This window comes from Artibeus jamaicensis, unplaced genomic scaffold (assembly GCF_021234435.1).
Source record: "Artibeus jamaicensis isolate MK-2021 breed Jamaican fruit bat unplaced genomic scaffold, CSHL_Jam_final contig_548, whole genome shotgun sequence".
Taxonomy (NCBI): Eukaryota; Metazoa; Chordata; class Mammalia; order Chiroptera; family Phyllostomidae; genus Artibeus; species Artibeus jamaicensis.
The window spans coordinates 10000001-10017538 of record NW_026521883.1 but is presented as its reverse complement, the minus strand read 5'-3'; the positions used below and the strand labels follow the sequence as shown (position 1 = coordinate 10017538).

Below are 17538 nucleotides of genomic sequence, written 5' to 3'. Positions count from 1 at the left end.
ATTTTATTTTTAGCCTAAGTGAAAATAACATATGAATGAAATAAATCACATCATTTTATAAAGCTTTTCCAACAAATTTAATTTTTACCTTGTATAACATTTAGTACTTACTACAATTTATTTAATAATTGACATTCTATTGAATATTAATATTTTATATTAGTTTCAGATGTTCAGCATAGTAGCTAGACATTTATATAACTTACAAGGTGATCCCCCATAAGTCTAGTACACACCCAATACCTTACATAATTATTAAAATATTCCCTATGGCTTGAGTGATTACTTTAAATAAGCAATTTTAGCTTACATCTTAATTATGAATCTGAGGAAATATGTCTAGCCCAGAAAATTGTAATTTTTAAAAGATTTTATTTATTTATTTTTAGAGAGAGGGGAAGGGAGGGAGAAAGAGAGGAAGAAAAACACTGATGTGCAAGAGAAATATCAATCAGATGCCTGTCACACACCCCTAACCCTAACCTGTCACACACCCCACACCCCTAACCAGGGACCTGGCCAACAACCTAGGTATGTGCCCGGACCAGGAATCAAAACGGCGACCAACCTTTCAGTTTATAGGACTATGCCCAACCCACTAATCCATACCAATCATGGCAGTCCAGAAAATTATTCATGGGACACTTCAATTCTTTGCATACAAATTTTCTAAGTACTCTTTTGTGTATTCTTCTATGCAGAAAAGGGTTACTATAGCAGTCCCAAGGCTGTTATCTTTAAAAAGTTATGCTTATAACCCTGGCCCCTGGCTAGTCAACTGGTATTCAACTGGTAAGCAGTTTCCTACATTGATACAAAACTTTCCCTAAATGATAAGGGTGGTTCACCTGGCCCAGAATGTTTGAATGAATGATGTGGTTTATGCTGAACACCTGCTTTCCTTCTGGAAGTCTGGAATTTTGGCATGCCAGGCAAAGAGTGTACCTTTACAACCAGCCACCAGTAGAAATCTTGGGTGCTAAGTTTCTAATGGGCTTCCCTAAAACATCACACACATGTTGCTGCATTTTGTTGCTGGGGAAAGTGTGCACTAAATGTTACCACTTGTAGGAGGGAGAGAATATAAGGAAGCTTGCACATGGATTCCTCCAGACTCCGCTTGTCTCTTTTTCCCTTATTATCCAACTATGTGTCCTTATATAATAAATCTTAGTCATAAGTACAACCACACGTTTAGTCCCATAAGTCTTTCTAACAAATCTTTGAATACATGAGTGATTTGGGGGGAACCTGACACAGTGGTGGCAAGGTTCCACAAGGAACTCCAACTCATTAAGATATAGTTACAGCATTCCTTGGGGAAGGAGAGAAGTGGGGCAAGACAGAGCTCTGGTGCCTGATGGCCATGGAGTTACACCCGTTATAAAACAGTAGGTGAATTGTTATCTATTGTGAAAGGTGTAAGTTACTTATGAAATTCAAAAATAACAGATCTATCCCCAAAACATGCACTTCAGGGAAGAAAGTCATCAGCCTCTCAGTGCTGGCTTGCTCAATCCCCTGGATGCTTTTGGCCTTACTAGCTAGAGTGAGAAAAAATGAGAAGCCAAGGCAAATTTTGTTATTCTCTCTTCCAGGCAGGAAAAAGGCCCAAATATTCCCAACAGATGGCCTTTAGATGGGCTGATAACCATTAGCTTGAACTTGCTCTGTCCTCCAGGTGTCAAGGAAAGAGTTCAAAAATCCCTGAAGGTGAGTTTTGGGTAAACCAAAAATATGATAAGTGTGTGCTGCTCTTTCCTCTGAAACAAAGGGGAAAGAGTATATATCAATATCCAGGGATAGAGCAAAACTTTGGTAAGACCGGAGAAAGAAAAAGGCCATTCCAACTACTTTTTTTTAGTTTAGATACTACCACTCCTGCAACAGTACCTCTTGTCCAATCAATTAACCCTATAAAGGCGAAATTTATGCTACAGGTTTGAGTAAACTTGAGATCTGAGGGGGGAAAGTAAGTTTTAAAAAAGCTACAAAGGAAAACATTAGCATGACACAACTTCCTTGTTTTTTGCCACCAGTGGGTAGACAGAAATTCAAACTCTTTTGAGTACTGGAAACAAAACAAGTTCCCATAACTGATATTTTTTGCTATTAGAGCCTCTGAAAAAAGGAAGACAAAATAAAAGAGTAGCAATCTCCAGGTGGAAACATATGGATATACTTTTAGAGTTTTAAAAAGGTTTTAGTTGGCAATGAGTTCCTGTAAAATCAGATGTCTGATCCATCAGTAGAGGCTGACTGCCAGTTTTCCAGCCTGAGTACCTATTTTTGAGTAGGTAAATTTGGACTCTCAAACTGACAATGCTTTAAAAAGGGCTTAGAAAAGCCTAGATTCCTGAATTCCCAGGTTCTAATCGCCTGGACCAGACTGTACTTTAAACCTGATATCGTCTGCCATGTGCACAGTCCAATGAGTAAAACTCAAACTCTGGGTCTATTACAGATTTAGGACTCCTCTGTGGTGTCGTAAACTACAAAAACATCATGGCTTATGGTGGACTGTCTGGGTCTCTTCCAAATGCCCCTGGGAAGAGGCACGTTCTTAGATTTTTGACAGAGAAAGTGACTGCCTTGCAAACTCTGAATCCTACCAAAAGCTGAAAGAGAGCATCCACAGGGAGCATGACTCCTCTGACCACTTTAACAAATCAGACTTTCAACCTCTTCTTGGGAATGTCCCACTGTATCAAATTATGTTCAGCCTTTTGATTTAGTTGCAGTTTGCCATAAGAGATGGACAGACTGTCTCTACATGCCTCATCTTTCTTCTAATACACGTGTCTTAGCAGGTAAGTTCACCTTGGAAAGAGAGTGAGTAATCTTTTCTAGGCTGTTCACTGGATCAATAATTATGATACATGGAGGTAGAAAATTTGGTAAATCTATTTTGTAAAATAATTTTTTAATTGAGATTTTGACCAATTCCTAACCTTTCTGGTTAAGTTGTATAAAAATGTTTTTGTCCGTTCTGTACCCAACCCACCTAGACAAAAAGTCTAGATGAAAATTAAAAATCACTGAAATAGTCTTGAAGTTGTAATTTCTAAATGGGACACGTGATTTTAGAGTAAGGGTGAAAAAAACAAAAATCCAGAACCTGGGAAAATATAGAGGAAAGGAGAAGGCATCAATGACCTTTGTTTTTCAGACTGTCCGTCCTCCTAGAGGAAAGACTACCCACTCTGTCCTGAAGCCTGTTTTGAGCACTGAAGTCCCAACTGACCGCTGAGCCTCCCACCACACCTGACGGACTACTAAACGTAGAGGGTGGGCCCAGGCCCTACACTTTCCACAGAACACCTCCAGGTATCATCCACACTCTTAACGCAGATAGATAATGTCACGGACAAGCTAAACCATTTAACTCACTGCCTTTAGGCAGTCCCTCTGAAACCAAGGACTCGACTAAATTATTCAGACTGCATTGGGAGGGCAGGAGGTCACACTGGGTCCCTGTTAACTAGTTCTGGCTGATAACTGTATATCCTGATTAGGGGTCACTAACAATGATAATCTCTCTGTTTCCAAGGATACCATGTATGCCCTCTGGGATTATATTTCCTGTGTGTGCATTCAGGATACTTATCTGAGCTCCAGACTGGCCAGAGTTGTGCTATGCCAAATTGATGCCTAACCCAGTTTTTAAAAATTAATACAAAAGCTTAAGGACAAAGTAACATGATTTTTAATATAGATATTTATGGTTAATAACATTTGTTTTAACTAGCTAAGTCTAGGACCCCTAAAAAGCATAAGTGAACTTGATACTATAGGTTGGTCTCATCCTGCTGCACAAAGCCCCACTGATAATAATTTCACTGTAAAGACATGGGAGCCAAGAGCCAAGGGGGTGGACTGTACAAAAAAGGAGTTAACACAGTAGAGAGGCCTATCTTAGAAAGGTCTACTTGTGGTGTTAGCCCCTGCCTGACATTTAGGAACCAGACTGCTATACAGTTCCCTACACTGATAAAAACTTCCCCTAATTGATTAAGTGTGGCTCATCGTGCCTAGAGTGTTCGGACAACAATGCAATTTATATTAAACACCTACTTTCCTTCTGGGAATCTGAAATTCTAGTATACCCCAGGCAGAGGGTAAGTGAACAGCATTCAATAAGAATCTTGGGCACGGAATCTCTAAAGGGCTTTTCTAGGCAGAAATATCACCCATGTTACTGTGCTTTCATTGCTGGGTTGCAAAGGGAGGGACCACTGTGATTCTTTAACCATTCATTTTTAAATTTATGAGGTAATTTTAAAATTACAGATGTATCAAAATAATAGAATTTCCATATATCCTCAATTCTGTTTCCATTTATGTTAACATCTTACATAATAACAGAATATTTACATATGATTTTTTAAAAAGTGATTCCATACATGTTTCAAAAGAACCTGTAAAAAGGAATAAAAGACAACATGCTAAAAACTACTTGGAATTCTACAAACCTTCCACTGATAGCAACCAGAAGTTACTCCAGTTGATGCCAATCCATAGCCTTTTCCTCCACTGCCATGAGTTAAAATCTGTCCATTCTCCACTATGCAACACTGAGCCTTCTCTGGGTCAAAGGATACTTCTTGTATGGGGAGATTCTCATCTTCTTCCTCCAACTCTCCCTGCTTCTACCAGAAAGGAAGTTGGTCAGTATTTTGGAGTAACCCAGATCTCAGTTAATATATATTCTAAAACTGGCTGATTTGAGCCCACAAACATGCTAACAACTGTGCAGACAATGGAAACACAATAATAAATACAGCATGGTCCTGCCCACAAAGAGCTTACAATATAATTAGGGGAGAGAGAAACAAATAAATAACATCAATACTATAGTGATGGAATAACAGCAGCTACACAACATAGATAGCAACATTAAAGTTTAAATATCTAACCATGCCTCAAAAGGAAAAGGTAAGTATTCAAAAGAGGATGACTTCTGAACTGAGTACTGAATGATGAGAGGGCATTTAGCAGCTGGTCAAAGGACAGAAGGCAGTATGTACAGCATGTGTCAAGGCATGAAGTTACAACAGAGTTCAGTGATTTAAGTAACTGCAAGCAATGTGGAAAGTCTAGAGGATGAGATTGGCAGAAAAGTGGCCTAGAAAGAGAAAAAGAAACAGAATTATAAAAGGCCTTGATGCCATTAAATTTTACTCTAAAGATAATAGGGAATGCCTACAAAGCATGATTTATTAGATCAATGATCAGATTGTGTTTTATAAACACTGCTTTACTAGGAGTGTGCAGGGTGAAGAGAGAGAGATCAATCAGGATATTACTGCAAGAGTTCAGGTAAGAACTACTGAGGACTTGAAATCGTTCATTCATTCAGTGAGTATTTATTAAGCATCTACTATGTTCCAGGCACTACCAGGTCTTACATATTCAACAGTATACTAAACAGATCAAGTCTCTACTCTTACAGAACTTATATTTTGAAAGGTGAAGAGAGGAAATATATAAACAAGAAAATATCGGGTAAGTGCTATGTTGAAATTTAAAAAGGTGATGTAACAAGTCTTTGTGTGGCAACTAACTCTATATTGAGGATCAGGAAAGGACACTCTGAGGAAGTGATAACTGAGACAAAAATAAGAAGGTGACCTCTGAGAAACACATTGAGAGAAGTGCTACGTAGAGAGAATAGCCAGTGCAAAACCCAAATGAAAAAAATAAGCTTAGTTTCTCCAAGAAACAGGAAGAAGGCAAATTGTTCAGAGTGTAAAGCAATGGGGAGAGAACAAGAAATTCTAGATTTTATCCCCAAAATGATGAAACCCCTAGAGGGTTTCAAGAAGGGACCAACATGCTCTGGTTTATTATTTTAAAAGATCACTCTGGATCCTGTGTACAGAATAGACTAAAGGGAGTTAATAATGTAAGCAGAAAGACCAGTTGACAGTGGTTTATAATAGGGTCAAGGGCAAAGGAATGAGGACATGAGCAAATTCAAGTTATGTTTTACAGAGGAATTCATGAGATTTGAAGATTGTATGAGTGGAGAAAATGGGAGGGGAGACAGAAAGAGAGAAATCAAAGATGACTTCTAGGTTTTTTGGTAGAGTTACTAAGTAGAAAGATGAGAAAGCCTAATGAAGAAATAGGATATGATTGAACTAAGGATACTACCAAGTATGGGATACCTCTCAGGCTATTACTCAACTGGTAAGGCAAGTAGTACGCAAGTCTGCAATCCAGAAAATATGTCAAAACTGGCGTTAAAAATTTGGGACTCAACAGCACGTGGGTCTGAATAGGGTTTGGTTGGGTACGAGAAAGTGAGTGGGGGTGACAACTGGGAAAAGGAAGGGGTCTTGGGACTAAGCCTTGAGATACTCCAACACTTAGATTAAATAAAAGAGGAAGAACCAGTAAAAGAGAATGAAAAAGAAAGGCCATGGTACTGAGACAGAAAAACAACAACAGAAAACGTGTGAAATCAGGAAAACCAAGAGAAGAATTAAGGTAGCTAGTTGTTCCTAAGAATTCAGGTCTGGAAAGCTAAATATATGGTGATATAACAACAGAAAAATAAAAAGTAAAAAAAAGGTGGAAAGACAAAAAAAGGAGGGGAAAGGTTTCAGGAAGAGACACCTAAGCTAGCATTTAAATTTGGAAGGCAATGCATGTAGGTCGGTGCAACTGACTGCTGAAAAAACTAAGGATAGAACTCTGAGGAACACCCGAGTTTGGGATGAAGGCAAGGAAACAGTGGCAACAAAGAAGAGATGCCTCCAGAAGGAATCAAGAATTGGCAGAGGATGTATGAAGTTCTAGGAGAAGGAAGTGTTCTAAAAAGAACAGAAGGCTAGAGTTTTAAAAGGTCAAGTAAAATGTGGACAAAAAAGTGTACGCTGTTTTTAACACTTAGCATGTACCTTTGCCATTTAATTTCCATGCTTTGATGGAAGAAAAACAGTTGGGTTGAAGAGATAAGGCGATATAAGAAAGTGACAAATATGTATAAGATTATTCTTCTGGGAAGCTTAGCAATAAAGGACAACAGAAAAGACAGGAAGGCTTCATGATCTAAAAAAGAACTTCAGAGGGTGGAAACGAGAGATGTTTATAAAATGAGAGTAAGGGACCAATGGAGAGAGAAAGGCAGAATGCAGAAGGGAAATGGAATCACTGATAGAACAAGATCCCTCAGAGGAGAAGGAATCCAGAGACAGATATTTTAAACACTTGTGGTGTTTAAAAATAACTTCTTGGAGGAACCAGTTACCTGTAATTTTATTTCTTGTTCTTTTTCCTTTATCTGAATAGCATGTTTGGCCTGAGCAATGGGTGTTTCCCACATACAATCCGACAAAAGGGAAAATAAGCGTTCAACAACCTATTTATTGAAGGAAAAGGAATGATAAAATTTGTATAGGGTAATTTTAAATTTAAAAAACATAAAATCATTCAACTACAATACTGAGTCACATGTTACATCTAATTATATCAATGTCCAACAGCTACTTTGGATGGTTGTAAGTTAAATACCCTTTTTAAAAAAAGAAAGATCATGCCCTGGCTGGTGGAGCTCAGTGGACTGAGTGCGGGCCTGCGAACCACACAATCACGGTTTGATTCCCAGTCAAGGCACATGCCTGGGTTGCAGGCCAGTTCCCAGCAGGGGACTCATGAGAGGCAACCATACATCAATATTTCTCTCCTTCCCTTCCCATCTAAAGATAAACAAATAAATTTAAAAAAATAATTAAAAAAAAAAAGAAAGATCATTAACTCAATAGAAAACGAGTTCCTCTCACTTTCTGCCCTCAGGTTGCCTTATTACAGAGACCTCTGAATTGGCCGAGCAACCTCACACATTTCTCTGTAGACACCCAAAACTATTAAGAAATCTCACAAGTTTTCCTTTCCTTCTGACCTTGCAAGTATTCACTATCCCCCTCCTTCTTAATTTTTCTTTCTCCTTGCTTGGAGATGAAATTATAAAAAAAGGAATCTCAGAAGTGAAAGCGTTGCTACTGAATAAATAATACATTTACAACTGAAGACACTGTAAGTCAGATTTCGGCTGAATCATGTTGTGGATGTCAAAAACATTTTCCAACAACTTTAAAAATAGAAACCTGGGCCATTTGATCATCTTCTACACCAGATTCACAAGCTGGTAGCACAGCCTCAAGGACGTGAAGTGCAAGGAGCCTCGTTCTTAAGTTACCAACTAGAGGAATACCTGGAGGAGGAAAGACATTTTCTTACTATCAATGTGATATCAATGTGACTTAAAGTTTAAATGAGCTTCTTGAAAAAATGAGGCTGCTAAGGATTTATGGGTAGAATGGAACTCATTTCAACCTCTTATCACAACAATGCTGGACTCATCCCACACCCATTAAGGTGTACCAATATTCTTGTTTACATGTCAGTTTTTATGTACATAAAAGGAATAGCACTATAGTAACTACCTATGCCAGGTACTGTGCTATGAATTTCATACACATTAAGTCTGTTGATCCTCACAAATCCTACATTATATCCTGATTTTACTGATGAGGAAACTGAGGCTCAGAAAGGTAAGTAACTTGACCAAAACCACACAGCTCAGTAGAGGCAGAGGTAGAATTTCAAGTAGGCCTGTTAATCCCTAAAGCTAAGGCTTATTATTCATACCCATTCACTGCTTCTTCTCTGTCCATGCCCTGACTGCCTTAGAGACACTGTTAGAGTTAATAGGAATAAATAGTTTATACTCCTCTAAAGTAAGCAAAGGTAGAGACAGGATACTGATACTATTTATTATATCCATTACTTCAATAAAGCCAACTGAAAATAAGTGAATATCTGATTTTTCTTTATGCTCTAAGACCTTAATCTGTACTATAGATTTCTCTTATTAAAGAGAAAAGAAAGCTGCTGTAAGTTATACTAGTTAAGAAAAACTAGCTTATTGAGAATATGTACATATAAAATAACATGTACAATGGAAGATTACATTATGTTTTAGCATATTTAAAAGAGTAGGATAATGAAAAAGTTCTGGAAATGGAGACTAGTAATGGTTAAAAAACACTGTGAATGTCACTAAAATATACACTTAAATGGTTAAAATGGGAAATTTTATTTTATGTATATTTTACCACCATAAAAAAAAAAGACTAGAAAAAGACTGACTGGACTTTTTGGCTAAGAATCAGGAATTAAGCTTATTATACAGAACTTTCATGGACAGCACACAATGAGAAGTTACAAGCAAAACACAGAAATCATACCATGAAAAAGAGAGAATGGACAAATTCAGGTTTGTATTCTGTTTTGCTTTCAGATTTGTATTTTGATAATCCAAGAAGTGAGGTAAAAAATCTGTGCCAAATTATCATAATAAACATGATGTTCCCTGTTTATTACTGTAATCTGAACAAATAGAGCCAAGTTCTCAATTAAATCCTTGAACTTCTCCAGGGCTACTTTCTACTAATAATTCCGATCAATTTTTACTCCTAAATTAGTTTTCATTTGATTAAATAAGTACTTAGAAAACAAGAAAAAAAAGTCTTGAAATCAACATCACGTACTCAATGTTGTTAAAGTCTGGCATTATCTGACTAAAACGCATGTGATGTTTAAAAGTACTGTAAAACAAGGCAAAGGTCATATACCTGAAGAACACTTCTGAGATGCTATATTCAGAAGTACCTCTGTCCACTTAGGGGAAGCCATTTTGGACTGAATTGCTTTTGAAGATACAACTCTGCGAAGAAAAACTAAAAAGTCCCCCAGATGCAGTTCGGCTGCGTGCTGTTTTCTAAGTGCAGCTAAAGAGTGAAGAGACAAGTTTACATTATAATCAAAAGCCAACAAACAGGAAACAGTCTCATATCAAATAAGCTACATTTAGACTGCAGGAAGCACAAACCTAAATTTAAAATCGTGGTTGTCTGATGGTGAATTTTTAAAATTTAAATAACAGAATAGGAAAAGAACAGAAAATAAAGCCAAACGTAGAATATCTTTCACAGCTGTTTACAATAGTATGCTGTTAGAATAAAGCATGTGTACTTGGTTTTGTAAATTTTTTACTGTTCTTCAAAAAAATACAGTTCTTCTACCCAAGCCTAGATTCTACTGGATAGAATTTGAAAGAGATGCATAATAAATCGTGTATGTGTATGTATTTGACTAGTAATAGAGTTCACAAATTTAATCACATTTTTTAAAAGTTCATAAATCACCCCCCATCAAAGTAAGAATCACACACATCTCTAAAAAAGACTGTGTTTTCAGATCTACAAAGAAGCCAATTTCTAGGCCTGTGTCTTGTTTGCCTGAGCTCAAAATCTGTAAGATTTTTCACATGAACTTGCCCTAACCAAATTTCCAGTTTTTCCATCAGCATCAGCACCAGCCTCTCTTGTCATCTGCTCATTGTTTCCCTCTACCCTCTGCATTTTGAAGCCAGAGAACTATCTGATGGAGAAAAAGGTTTATGATACCTCTAAAATCTCTCTTCTCAGTTTCTCCACTGGAGTCAACTTTTTTTTCTTCTTCTTCACCCTCTTCTCCTTCCGCTTCTCCAAAAGAGGCCATAAGTAGTACACCCGCTTGGGACAACAAATTCTTCAACTGACTACAGAGTAGATCCAACAAGGATTGAACTACCTTGGGGCTCAGTTTATCAGCATAGGTCCTACAGGAAATAACAGGGAGAAAAATGTAATAACACAGAAGGACAAATGTTACACTTAAATATATAAAGGAGATTACAGAAAAATGGAAATTACTAAAATGTAAAAAGACCAGCCCCAACACAGTTCTCTACCAAGACATCTACAATGCTCACCCTGTAGTGATGGCCAGAATCTGGAGCAATCTTGTACTAGCCACTTTTAAAGCAGTGCTAAGCTGAGAAACACCCGTCTTTGGCAACAACTGCAGGGGCTGTCCTAGCATAGTGTCTGTGCCACATAACTGCGACAATACGTTTAGCAGACCAGTGGAAATTGCCAAAGAAACATCCACTGGTTGATAGTGAACACTCAGGGCAAACACTGTAACCAAAAGGAGACGTTGCTGGGCTTCTAAAAAAAAAAAGAAAAGAAAGACAATTGAAAATCTTTCTGAAGTAAATAAAGCACTAAAATAAACCATATTTTAAAATATAAATATTAATATGGAACACTACTACATTTTCAGATATTTATTTTTAACTGTAAGTTATTTACTAATGTCAAACACAAGGTATAGAATATTAACTATCTAGCATAACCTCAGGCCAAAATAACTTGTTTCTTGTATATTTGCAGGGGCAGTTACTCACCAATATGATGCTTATTTGCCTGTAGGGCTCTCTCCAGAGTAGCAGATAGTTGCTGATAAATCTTATGCACAGCCACCTGGATTTCGATCTGTATATTTCTCTTCGCTGCTCTGATCCCATCCTGAGTTACACATAAAAATTTACTTTTTCTATTAGCAACACTAATACCTTCTACCCAAATAAAAGTAATAATATTTTTTTCTTAGTCTACCTATCTGCTAGAGCCCTGTAGTGGTTTTTAATTATTTAGTATATTTCAGTACATAAAAGTTTTAAAATAAATTTATTTTCAAAATGATAATTCCTGATTCTATATAACCTTTCTCCTTTCCCACAAAGCAAATTTTCCTCTATACATATGAAAGACATAAACACAACACTTAAAAATGATTTTTCAAGTAGTCAGAAAATCTAGACAGAATGAGTAAGTCTAAAATCTAAATTCTTGAAACTATGCTCCCAAACACCCTATCCTAACTCAGACTAGCTCTATCCAATCTGGCTAAGGATTAATAAAACCAAGCAGCAGAGAATCTAGAAGTACGACAACACAATGGCTCAACTAACTGTAACTATAATACTATTACTTAGGAAATTAAACCAATGAGATATCTTTAAGAATTATCTAAAAGTCTTTATATTTTTAAAACTTCAATCTTAAATAACAAAAAGGTTAGCACTTTTAAACTGGTTTTGTAAAAAGATGGCTAAAATCTAAACACACTATAAGGTGTCATCATCACCTACCTGATAGTGATGCAATCGGCCACTCTCCCCTTTGGCTCCTGCGTATCCAACTGTGCCTAAACCAAAACACCCAGCTAGAAACTGCAGCCTCACAGATGTGAGCAGTGTGGATGACTGGAAGCCTGAGCTCGACCTGCTTCCTGCCAGAGAGATGCTACCTTTTTCCTCCATTCCAGACAACAGAACGAGGATCTGGTGAAGTGCCTCTAAACGGAGCTTGAAAGAAGTAAAAAATAGAGTTCTTCACTGAACTGAGACACAAAGAAACTCTGTATGTCACAAATAAAAAATTATAACTCACATAAAACTCTAACATTTCTTAGCAATCTATTTTAGTAAGATGAACATTTTTTAAAATCAAAATATCTCTAGAAACTCTACGAGCAGGCTATAGTACAAAAAAGGCTACACAGTACAAGGCAAAAAGTATTAAGATTTGGATGTAGGAGACCTGCTTTCAAGGCCAGACTCTGCCACCTACTCTGTGGCCTTAGGAAACCCATTTAACTACTTCCTGAGCCTCTGTTTCTTCATATGTAAAGTGAGGCTTAATAGTACTTTATGTAATCTACTCAAAGCTACGGTGATGCTCATGAGATTTATGTAATGTTTCAAAACTGTAAGGCACTATAGTTATTGCTTCCTTTATTTATAAAAAAATTATACAGAAGGAGTACCTTTTAGTTTAAGAAACAGAAGTATTTCTTTTTTATACTTAAATTTATTGGGATGATATTGGTTAATAAGATTATATGGGTTTCAAGTGTACAATTTTTTTAAAATATACTTTGATTATGCCATTACAGTTGTCCTATTCCCCCCCTTTATTCCCCTCCACCCTGCACACCCCTCCCCCACCATTCCCCCCCCTTTCGTTTATGTCCATGTGTCACAAGTTCTTTAGAGTCTATATTTCCCCTACTATTCTTGTCCTCCCCCCGTCTATTTTCTATCTACCGTCTATGCTACTTATTCTCTGTACCTTCCCCCCCTTCTCCTCCTCCCACTCCCCTGTTGCTAACTCTCCATGTGATCTCCATTTCTATAGTTTTGCTCCTGATCTAGCTGTCCTCTTAGTTTGCTTTTGTTTTAGGTGTGGTTGTTAGTAACTGTGAGTTTGCTGTCCTTTCACTGTTCATATTTTTATCTTCTTTTTCTTAGATAAATCCCTTTAACATTTCATATAATAAGGGCTTGGTGATGATGAACTCCTTGAATTTGATCTTATCTGAGAAGTACTTTATCTGTCCTTCCATTCTAAATGAAAGCTTTGCTGGATAGAGCAATCTTGATGTAGGTCTTTGGATTTCATGACTCGGAATACTTCTTTCCAGCCCCTTCTTGCCTGTAAGGTCTCTTTTGAGAAATGCACTGACAGTCTGATGGGAACTCCTTTGTAGGTGACTGTCCCCTTACCTCTTGATGCTTCTAGGATTCTCTCCTGCATTTTAATCTTGGCTAATGTAATTATGATGTGCCTTGGTGTGTTCCTCTTGGGTCCAAGACTTGGTGTGTTCCTTCTTGGGTCCTTCTTTGGGACTCTCCGAGCTTCCTGGAATTCCTGGAAGTCTACTGCCTTTGCCAGATTGGGGAAGTTCTCCTTTATTATTTGTTCAAATGAGTTTTCCACTTGTTGCTCTTCCTCTTCCCCTTCTGGTACCCCTAAAATTTGGATCTTGGAACTTTTAAAGTTGTCCTGGAGGTTCCTAAGCCTCTCCTCATTTTTTTGGATTCTTGTTTCTTCATTCTTTTCTGTTTGGCCATTTTTTTCTTCCTTCTGGTCCACTCCCTTGATTAGAGTCCCAGTTTCCTTTCCACCACTCTTGGTTCCCTGTGCATTTCCCTTCATTTCAATTAGTTTAGCCTTCATATGTTCCTCTAATTTGTCACTAAAATCAACCAGTTCTGTGAGCATCCTGATCACCAGTGTTTTGAACTGTGCATCTGATAGGGTGACTATCTCTTGGTCGCTTAGAATTATTGGCTCTGGGGCTTTGAGCTGTTCTTGAGCCATAATGTTTTGGTCTGCTCATGCCTGATACATATGAGGGGAGGAGCCTTAGGTGTTCATCAGGGCAGGGTGAACCAGTAGCTGGGTTGTGACCCAGTGGCTGGGTTGTGACCCTGTATGTGGGGGCAGGGTCAGAGAGGGGCAATGGTGTTTGTTCCGTTCTCTCTCAGATTTCAGTCCTCTCTGCTGCTTCCCGCAAGCAAACCAGGCCCCCCTGGTGCTGGCTCCCAGGTGTGTGGGCCTGTGCACCCTCCAGGACCCTGTGGGTCTCTCCAACAAATTCTCTGTGAGCCTGGGAGCCTCTCCCATCACCTCGACTGGGAAAGTCTTTCCAATTGGTGCTTTCAGGCTCTAATTCCCATCACTGGGGCCCTAGCCTGAGCAGTCTGTCTCACTGCTCAATCTTTCACTTGGTTTATCTGCGCACGAATGTGTGACTGCAGTCAGCCAGCCACCTTGTGCCCTCACTAGGTCTGCCCACTGCCACCCCATGCCCAGAATCTGCCAGCCACTGCCTGCTCTCATGGGTGGATCTGGCTGAGTTTTCCTGCCAGACCCTGCTCTGCCAGCCGCTGACTCCACCCCTCTTACCGGTCTGGCTGAACGTTCGCTGTTGTCGGACTTCTGTACAGTTCAATTTTCTGTGTTTTGGTTGCATTTTTGTTACTAAAACTTTGTTGTCTTTAAAGTTGGTTGTGCAAGGAGGCACAATGTTTCCACCTACGCCTCTATCTTGGCCAGAAGTTCTCAAGTGTACAATTCTATGATGCATCACCTGTATATTGCATTGTGTGTCCACTCACCCGAAGTCAGATTATCTTCCGTCACCATATATTTGACCGCCCCTCGCCCTTTATAACATTCCCATTCCCCTTCTCCCTGGTAACCACCATACTGTTGTCTGTGTCTATTGAGGGTTTTTTTGGTTTTTCTTGTTTGTCCATTTATTGCTTTCAGTTTTATATCCCATGTATGAGTGAAAAGAAGTATTTCTGAAAAGTTTCTCTGTGGTTCTCTTGAATTTCTAGCTCTATTTTCCTTAGGAGGACAATAGCTATCACTACAGTCAATGAGCTTACCCTCCTCTTTTAAAAAAATTTTATTTTAAAATAATTTTACATTTACAGTAACGTTTAAAGATGGTATGGAGCGCTCTTGTATCTCTTTCCCCTAGCGTCCCCTAATGTTAACATCTTACATAACTATGGTCCATTTTTCAGAACTAAGAAATTACTTTGGTACAACAGTATTAACGAAACCACAGACTTTATTTAGACTTCACCAATTTCCTCACAATATCCCTTTTCTGTTCCAGGATCTAATCCAGCATATCACATTGCATTTAATCATCATGTCTCCTTAATTTTCTTTAGTCTGTGACAGTTTCTGTCTTTTCTTTGTTTTTCGTGATTGTTACACTTTGGAAGAGCCAATTACCGGGGGCATATGATACCACCATCATATTACTGGTAAAGTTACTCTTGGTCACTTGGTTAAAGTGATGTCTACCAGGTTTCTGCAAGGTAAAATTATTATTTTTTCCCCTTTTCATACTGTTTGTTAGCTCTGAGCACTAAGTCCAGCCTTCCCTCAAGAGCAGGAGGAGTTAAGTTCCAGCTCCCAGAGAGATGAGTACCAATTTGTGGAAATGTTAAAACCATAATAATTAATAAATATTTTGAAGGAGATACTTCGAGGTTATACAGACATCCTGTGTCTCTTTAATTTTTGCTCCCTAATTTTAGCATTCATAATTATTAGTATGGTGTTCTAATTTAACCCTTTTTAAATGAAGACAAATGAGTCAAAAATGAAGAAGAGATCTATATGGTCACCAGCCAGTCTCATTCTAGTTTCTAGAGACAAGTAAAAACTTATGCTTAGAGTATTTTGTTCTAATAGATGACAATTAAAAATGTACTTCTGTCCACTTCATACAAAATATCATGCTGTTATAGTTCAGATAATGACATTAAAAAACTCAGGTAAAGAAAAGGAGGCGGCAAGGAGTAGAAGAAAAGAAAAAGTTTCTCCTACAATTGTACATTCAGTGGTTTAGTTTGTTTCCATAAGCCCTACAGGAGTAAATATCAAATACTTACTTCCGCTCTTAATTGCTGCTGTTCCATTGCAATGATGGAGGCCTGGGGACTTGTAGACATGCTTTCCTCTGGCTCTTTAAAACCTGGGGCATTCCCCACATCACCACTCACAAAGCTTACAACATTTTCAATCAAAGTGTGAACTCCCAAAGACTTGGTAAGATCAAAATCAGACTCAAACGAGTAAGAGGAGTTGCACAACCAGTCTCTGCTATGTTTCAGGCGAACCCAAGAGTCATTCAGGGATTCCAATTGACTGTGCATAGGACCTACATACAAACAGAACAAACATGCATCAATGGCAAGCAAGTAGAGCTTACAAGCTGAAACTAGATGCAGGCTGAGTGCTGCTACCATACCAACTGGTGAGAAATGGAGACTTAAACTTGAATATATGCATGCATTAAGTGAATCTGAACAAAATGCTTTGGTAAAAAACAACAAACAAACAAAAAATACAGCAATGTAACAAAATAAAGGAAAAACCCTGTTTGATGTACCAGTGTCTTTGTAAGCGCTTTAGCAACACACTGCCACAAAAAAAAAAAGAAAGGCAGAAGCTGCTCTCAAAATGCTTAGCTTAAAATGCTCTGTAGTACTGAACCAGACCATCATTTATGAACAAAAAGGAACTAGGCACTTAAGACACTGCTGGTAAGACCTACTAGTAATAGGACTTCATCTGATTGAACATATTGCAAGTAAGTTAAGACTATGCAAGTGTCTACATATCTGCAACAAAACACTACCAAAAAATGAATAAAGAAGGGCAAGTAAACTTACACAAAAAGGAGACACAAACATTACCCTCTGCGTTTCATTAACATAAGGAACAATTTCACTGTGTCATATGCATTATTTATTGCACATTGTGAAACTCCTATATAGAGGAAGCAAAGTTTCACAAACAATATGTTAAGATTTACTGTAAAATGATAGCTATGGAGCTATGATTACCAAGCTCCATTTTGCTCCATAGCTAATGGAGCAAAATTACCAAGTGGTTCACAATAGTTGCTAAATATAATACCATTAGTTTTGCCAGTGGGCATTTTCTGGGCTAAAATAGTTAGATACCAAAAATGTTAATATGTTTGAACACAACTACTATCCAAGTCATATGGCAATATTAGCTTTAAATAAATATATATATGTCTAATTTTTACAAGCTTTATCTTTTTTAATTTAACTGATCTCAGGTATGCAAATTAGATTAATTGTCATCCTTGGCTCAAAATGCACTCTCATCATTGGCCCATACATGGCCTGCTTTTCAATTTATATTTATTTATAATAAATATTAACACAAGAACTAGAAAACTAACAGTAACTTGTATCTATCTGTTCCTCCTCCAACTCATCTCTCCCTATTTCCTCCT

The 17538-nt window shown here is 37.9% G+C and overlaps 1 protein-coding gene across 11 annotated transcripts in view; it reads right to left on the bottom strand.

Moving 5' to 3' along the window:
* The window catches only part of HERC1 (HECT and RLD domain containing E3 ubiquitin protein ligase family member 1), a 191398-nt gene that overhangs the window by 63317 nt on the left and 110543 nt on the right, over positions 1-17538 (bottom strand). For 10 of the 11 annotated variants that reach the window (XM_037155568.2, XM_037155565.2, XM_037155574.2 and 7 more), the window contains 9 exons: positions 16160-16428; positions 12047-12262; positions 11300-11420; positions 10823-11060; positions 10476-10669; positions 9642-9797; positions 8112-8218; positions 7256-7366; positions 4473-4649 (listed from right to left, as the gene is read on the bottom strand). In XM_037155568.2, coding sequence (XP_037011463.2) covers positions 4473-4649; positions 7256-7366; positions 8112-8218; positions 9642-9797; positions 10476-10669; positions 10823-11060; positions 11300-11420; positions 12047-12262; positions 16160-16428 — 1589 coding nt within the window. The remainder of the gene's footprint in view (positions 1-4472; positions 4650-7255; positions 7367-8111; positions 8219-9641; positions 9798-10475; positions 10670-10822; positions 11061-11299; positions 11421-12046; positions 12263-16159; positions 16429-17538) is intronic. The other variant, XM_037155570.2, reaches the window with a different exon arrangement.